At 39.2% G+C, this 7,342-nt stretch overlaps 1 protein-coding gene across 1 annotated transcript in view; it reads left to right on the top strand.

Annotated features, from left to right (window-relative positions):
* Window positions 1-6,291, top strand: part of CCNT1 (cyclin T1) — a 40,751-nt gene extending 34,460 nt beyond the window's left edge. Inside the window, exon 9 of the mRNA XM_019960688.2 lies at window positions 318-6,291. Within this exon, the coding sequence (XP_019816247.2) occupies window positions 318-1,724 (1,407 nt within the window). The 3' untranslated portion in view covers window positions 1,725-6,291. The remainder of the gene's footprint in view (window positions 1-317) is intronic.
* The last annotated feature ends 1,051 nt before the right edge of the window (window positions 6,292-7,342 follow it).

Below are 7,342 nucleotides of genomic sequence, written 5' to 3' on the forward strand. Positions count from 1 at the left end.
CTTTTAAGGCTAAATGATACTTCATTGTATGTACAGGCCACATTTTTAAAATCCGTTCTTTTTTGTTGTTGGACACTTGGCTTGCTTTCATACCTTAGGTATTGTGCCTCTTTGCGATCTTGTGATTCTTGATTGAAGTTTAAAAAATTTTAAATCTCCTGATGGTAATAATTATCAGTCTCATGTTAGAGTAGCCTTCTGGTTATGGGCTAGCCCAATTCCCAATGCCACAGCAGACACAGTCTACTCATTTCAGTGTTTTTTTCCCATATGATGAATTACTTAAATTGAAAAAAATGCTATTTGCTTTATTCTAGGCATGGCAGGCTGACAGGAAAACAAAAGCAGATGACCGAGGAGCAGATGAAAACTCTTCGGAGCAGACAATCCTTAATATGATTTCCCAGAGCTCTTCAGATACAACTATCGCAGGTTTAATGAGCATGTCAGCTTCTTCTACCACAAGTGCAGTGCCTTCCCTTCCAGCCACTGAAGACTCAAAGAGCAACTTAAGCAACGTGGAGATGTTGTCAAGTGAGCGTTGGCTGTCCTCCCACCCTCCTTTCAAGGTAGAACCTGCTCAGGGTTATCGGAAGAGTGAGAATTTAGCACTTGTAGGAGCTGATCATTCCTTACAACAGGATGGTTCAAATGCATTTGTTTCCCAGAAACAGAATAGTAAGAGTGTGCCGTCAGCTAAAGTATCACTGAAAGAATACCGTGCAAAGCATGCAGAAGAGTTGGCTGCCCAGAAGAGGCAACTGGAGAACATGGAGGCCAATGTGAAGTCACAGTACGCGTATGCTGCCCAGAATCTTCTGTCTCACCATGATAGCCATTCTTCGGTCATTCTGAAAATGCCCATAGAGGGCTCAGAAAACCCTGAGCGGCCTTTTCTGGAAAAAACTGACAAAACAGCTCTCAAAATGAGAATCCCAATGACAGGTGGAGATAAAGCTGCCTCTATAAAACCAGAGGAGATAAAAATGCGCATTAAAGTTCACACTGCAGCTGATAAGCACAATTCTGTAGATGATAGTGTCACAAAGAACCGAGAGCACAAAGAAAAGCACAAAACTCACCCATCTAATCATCATCATCATCATAATCACCACTCACACAAACACTCTCACTCACAGCTTCCAGCTGGTACTGGGAACAAACGTCTGGGTGATCCAAAACATAGTAGCCAGACAAGCACCTTAGCACACAAACCCTACAGCTTGTCTAGCTCTTTCTCCTCTTCCAGTTCTTCTCGTAAAAGGCCCCTCCCTGAAGAGACTGGAGGGGTGGCGTATGATCATTCAACCAAGACCGCCAAGAGTGCTAAATCCTCTTCCATAAATTTCTCCTTCCCACCTCTTCCTACAATGGCCCAGTTGCCTGGGCATAGCTCAGACACAAGTGGCCTTCATTTTTCACAGCCCAGCTGTAAAACTCGAGTTCCTCACATGAAATTGGATAAAAGCTCCACTGGGGCCAATAGTCACAATACACCCCAGACCACAGACTATCAAGATACTGTGAATATGCTTAACTCCCTTCTCAATGCCCAGGGTGTTCAGCCCACTCAGCCCCCGGCGTTTGAATACGTTCATTCTTATGGAGAATATATGAATCCACGGGCTGGTGGAATGTCCTCCAGATCTGGCAACACAGACAAACCCCGGCCGCCACCTCTACCATCAGAACCTCCTCCACCGCTTCCACCCCTTCCCAAGTGAAAAAGAAGAAGAGAAAAAAGCTTCTTTAAAAACGCATTTGTTTTTAAACTACTGATTCTGGACTAAGAAAAGTACTTCTCATATGAAATATGTCACCCTTGTTGGACTAGGGAATAAATTAATATTGAGACATAGGTGGGAGGATGGTTGAGGGCCTTGGTTGTTAATGTCTCCTGCCTCAGAAATTTAACTATTTTATTATAGTTTTTACTGGTATTGGAGAGGTGAGAATGTGTTAAAGCTGTGAATGATTCAGAATACTTTCTCTCTTCTTGGCCTCTCCACCTCCTAATTAGGTTGATTAGAGTTGATATCTTCCCTCTTCTTGCCAGGACTGAAATATGGAGGGTTTGTTTTATCAAACAGTTGTGGATCCTTTTGGTGTTTAATATATAAGAAGAGAGGAAGTATTTAAACATCAAAATCTTTTAAGAGACTTTTAAAAAATAATTTAAAGAAAGTAAGTTATCTGTTTAGTTTTTTTTTTTTTTATATAATTGGGGAAGGGGTAGGGATTTTGCTGTGTGTATGAGATGCACAGTAATGAGTCCTTCCGGGTGGGATTGGAGGGTTGGGGGTGTGTGTAGGTGGGTTGGGAAGATAGGATTTTGGCCATGAGTGCTGAGACAGGCTCTGGCCACTTGAAGTGTTTCGACCTGTAAGTGTGTATATAAGTGTGGGTATGTGTGATATTAAGTGTGTGTGTGTTTAAAAATCATGTTTTATCTTTCCCTCCCTGTCCTTCACCATTTCTACTTCTCGACAGTCTACTAGGGAGAACACGGTGTGGCCTTTTTGAGCATAAAGGGAGGAAGAGGCATATATTTGGTGTGATATTTTCCCCTATTCTTTATGTTGTAATTGAAGGTAGCCTTCTAAATTCTAGTTTGGGCAGGTGCCGCCAATAGTCTGATATTGGACTCTTATACAGACTTCCTTTTTTACCCTCTTTTTCCTTTTGATAGAGAACAAAGATGGGATTGAGGAAGAAGGCTGGAGAGCTAGGCTGGCTTCGGCCCTACAGAATTGTATTGTGTTTTTTTTCCCCCCATGTTGGGCTTTTGGAAAGTGTTCAAGTGAGAGCAGTCTCAGGGTCCCTGAATGGAAGTGGGGTGTGCTATCCTTTCAGTGAAGCCCAGACCATATGTGAGCATAGTTCTGGGAGAAGCCATGGAGCTAGAGGATACTGAAAACAATGAAAATTGTGATTGGGAATTTTTAGGACATTATATTTTAAATTATATTATGAATGTAAGACTTTCTGTATGTCTGAAGGGAAGCAGCTGCATCCTCAATTTTTGCAGTCTATATGACTTCAGAGATCGAAACTTACGAATTTAACAGTGCTGATGCCATGAGGGTGAGCAAGCCTAGCCTACAGATAACTGTTATGTTTAGATTGTCCATCTTTGGTGGCTTTAATTCTAGGCAGAAGTTCTTCTGGAGATTTCTAAAAGTCCTTTAGAAAAATGGATCAGGAGTCCTGTTCTTATGGGTACTTAATTGTCCCATATTTTAGGAGTGAATGTTTTTGTTGAAAGAAATCTTTCAGGGGGCTAGAAAGAATTCTAAGCCAAGTTGTCCAGCTGAAAATGCCACCAAGTCACAGATCATTTCATGTGATATTCTTCAGTCTTCATGGTGTTTTTTGCTATGGAAAAGGTGATGCAGTTTGAATTTGTCTTCTTGATTTTAATGCAGCTTTTTTCACACCAAATATTCTTTATGGATAAATTGAATTTTTTCATTGAAAGTCATAGGGAGATAGGAGTTTTGTGTGTGCTGCTGCTTGCCAGGAACAGGTTGGGGAGAAAACTGAGGCAGTTGGAATTGCTGATGCACTGGCCTAATACAGGAGGGAATTTGTACAATAAACCTTAACCGAAGATGAGTTAGTGTCCTTCGTCTCTGCATATTTTAACTGTCTAGAGTGCCTGCTATTGCTGTGTAAAGTGAGCTCTCTGCTGATCGATACACCAGTAATACTTTTGACTTGGAATGTCACTTTACTTTTACAGATGACATTTTCCTCTTTTTCCTTGATATTTTCTGTGTTATGTTTGGTAATTGGTAGATGCGTGATGTGTTTACTAAATTTAGGCTGTTCGTTTAGATTTTGTTTGGTGGAGTCAGCTTTCTTCCCTGACCTTTAAAGGTTATTTAGTTTGCTTTTGTATCTTTGTGGAAGTGATGATCACTGATTTGATTATGAAAATGTCTCTTACAGCTTTAAGTTTTTCTCATGAAATGTCACATATTTTCTAATCACATTCACTTCCTCACCACAGACATACATATCCACTTGGCCTCAGCAGTTCTTAATGGCAGTCTGTAGTTAGTTCCTTAGAACTTTGTCAGGAGTGACCTTGAAAAAAATGCTTACTAGAGCCTAAAAGCTGCTTTCTGCTGTATAGTCTGGCCTTTGCACTAGTAGATCATTGCTGATATAGGTCAGTTTAGAGACTTTTCTATATTAGTGCCTCCTGATACTGTTTTAAGATTCCTGCAGTGTCTGCTTTTGTATCTCTGCATATGTTATGAGCCTCCTTATGGGCTCTGCATGAAGTGTTTGCTGCATTGTCTTTGGGTTAGCAGATGTCCCTGTCAACTAGCATGCATGTTGTCCAAATTCCATAAACTTAGGCTTCATGAGGTTGTGTGGTTTCTAAACACTGTGTCGTCTTTTACCCTCACCACTTCAAAGGGTGAAAAACAGGATTTATACATCCAAAGTTAGTCTAGTAAACATGGCTTTCCCCCCCTCTTTTAACCTAGACTATCAAGGATAAGTGGTGATAAGCAGGCCTGGAGCCTCAAGTTCTATAAATCTCATTCCTGAAACTTTGCTTGAATCTCATGTTGGCAAAAACGATTATCTGTGAATTGTTCGTAGGACTTTTAATCAGATAACCTGTGTTGCTGTTTGCTTACCTTTAGTGAAGCATTAATCTAAAGCTACGTTGGTCTTCTGAAGTATCAGTTATGCTTTTGGGGTTTAGAAAATACATAGGAATTAGTCTGGTCTTTTTACTTGAATCAGTGTGTTTCCATATCTGAGACCCTCAGCTTCCCCCCCCCCCTTTTTTTTATGATTTTAGTGTTTTCATTTAATGTATCCTTTTACATAGTTCTGTATTATTGGCTTCACCAGTATTGATAGAAAAATTAAATCTCCAGGTGGAACAGCAATGGATTAGAATATAAAAATAAAATCCTGGTAACATCAGTGCTGGATTTACTTTCACCTCTGCTACCTAATTCCCCATATTGAAAATCCATTCCCCTCTTTGTTCCTGGACAAAAGCCGATTATAGTTGGATTCTAAACATACCTGTGTTTCCCACAGAAACAGGGGACTGTGGGAACTTGGGAACTGATTTAACTTTTAAAAGGATTATTCCTTTGTTGATAATTTGTTTTGATCTTAATGCCAGGGAAAAAGGATTCTCCAACATCTTTAAGTTGGAATATAAATGTTACTGTCTTGGGGTTGGGAGAATTTAAGCAGCCTATGCAACCCTTCACATGGTGAGAAGTAAGCCCTCTGCAGTCCCACTAAACGTTTAGTGACTGATGCCTCCCCAGATTTCTTGTGTTGCTGCTTGTCAACACCCAGCTTTTAACTGAGTATCTGTTCCTGGTGGTTTAAAGAATGTTCATGTTGTATCACACTGTCAGTTTTATCTCTCTATCCCTATGTGGGATAAAAAGCCTGGTACTATAATCCTGCCTGATAGAGTGGTCTTGAGTGAGAATTATTTTTAAGTGGGAGACCCTTCCATTTTAATGTCTCTAAAGGAATGTTTACTGAAAAGTGGTGTCTACTCTTCCTGTTTTTAAGTGTGTATTCATGGTGAATGAAAAGAGAAAGACTTGGGTTTTCTGTTGCCATATTAAGCATGGAGAGGGATGCTTGACAGCATGCTAATTGAAGCCAGAGCAAGTATGTCTCCATCAGGTTATCAGGAACTGTTCAGTTGAAAGCTGAGGCCTTAACTGATTAGTGGTTGATCACATTGGATTTGGTTACAAGATGGAAGTGCTGGCTGGGTTAAGCACACAAAAGAATGCAGCTGACTTGACTTAGTGTTAACTTAGGTTCTGGATTTGAAACTGACCACCTCCTCACCCTACTCCCCACACCTAAAACTTTTCTTATCAGACCAAAGAGCAAAGAAGGAAAAAAAAAAATGAAACACTTTACCAATCTGTGTCACTCAGGTACAATTTTGTGGTGATATTTTTGTCTTGTTTTTTTTTTGTATTACTCTTTAGAGTCCTTTCTCAGCATATTATTCTGCTCTTGCCTCTGTCTTCCTCGGGGCACCTCAGTTCTGGATGCTACTCCTGGGATCTCTACTGTTGTTATGTGAATGGTAAGATGTAAGTGACCATTACAGTAAGGGCTCTTTGTAAAAAATTTTAAAAAATGTTTTTAAAAATTTAAAAAGTACATTGTATACATTTTATAGTCTGGCTATCAATTTGATATTTTGCTGTCAAGTATGTTTCTCAATCTGTATTTATCCATCCCATCAATAAATGTTAAACACTCATCTGATGATCATTTATGTGTGCTGAGTCTTCAAGTTAGTCTTTAACTGTCATTTCATTGATACGATAATAGTTGTCTTAGTTTTGGTAGTATAGTATGTACTTTCTTACTGCACAGGATCCTGTGGGAATTGAGTTCAGTGGGAATACCTAAGATTTGATCATCACAGTGAAGCTGACAGTGTAAGTATGATGTGGCTGAGCGGAGAAACCCCTCATTCTACACTGTCACATGGGTACCTGGAAGGATGCCTGGCACACAGAGAAACAGACAGCTCTAACAGAAGATAGCAACATGTACTGCTTATCTAGTGAGTGCTCTCAGTGATTCATACTTGTATATTTGGTTCTTTGAAAAAATCTGAAATGTTGGTATAGACAGCAGTGCTTTTATAAGAAAAAAGTTAATAGCCTCTAATAGTGAATACTCACCCTTTTCCTGGGAAATAAAATCACATATACAAGGTAATTCTTGTAAATTACACATTTAAATGGAAAGAATTTTTATGCTATAATGATTAAATTATTTTTTAAAAAGTTAGGAGTAGCTATAGTTTAAAAGCCCTAAAAGGAAAGAAAGATAAATTTAACAGTGTTAAACACTTCTGAAAAAAAAATCGAGTTCTGTGCATTTCTTCTTCCATTTTCTGAAATACTACAAGAACATTTTTGTTGGCAGTGCCCCTCCTGAAACTTGAGTGATAAAGTTGCTGATATTTTAGGAATATTGGTCTGACTTAAATGGAAGAATAGAGAAGTACTAAATGAACAGTGTGAGAATGGATGATATAAATTTATTACAAAGTCATACATTTAGTGATTTGCTTTTGTTAAAAGAGGTATCAACTGTATCATTGTTGGGAATAGGTGAGGTATAAATCAATACAAACTTCCAAACAGCTGGATCCCTAGTTACAGAGGTTTGTTTAACTGGCATAGCGTTACATTTCATCTTACCATCAGTGCCTAAAGCATCCCGGTCTCTGACAGTTTTGAAAACCAGTAAGATTGGCTTGATCTCTATCATTCAACATTCTGTAGAAAGTTTGAAGCCCTCTCTATGA

The sequence above is a fragment of the Bos indicus genome, chromosome 5 (assembly GCF_029378745.1).
Source record: "Bos indicus isolate NIAB-ARS_2022 breed Sahiwal x Tharparkar chromosome 5, NIAB-ARS_B.indTharparkar_mat_pri_1.0, whole genome shotgun sequence".
NCBI classification, from domain to species: domain Eukaryota; kingdom Metazoa; phylum Chordata; class Mammalia; order Artiodactyla; family Bovidae; genus Bos; species Bos indicus.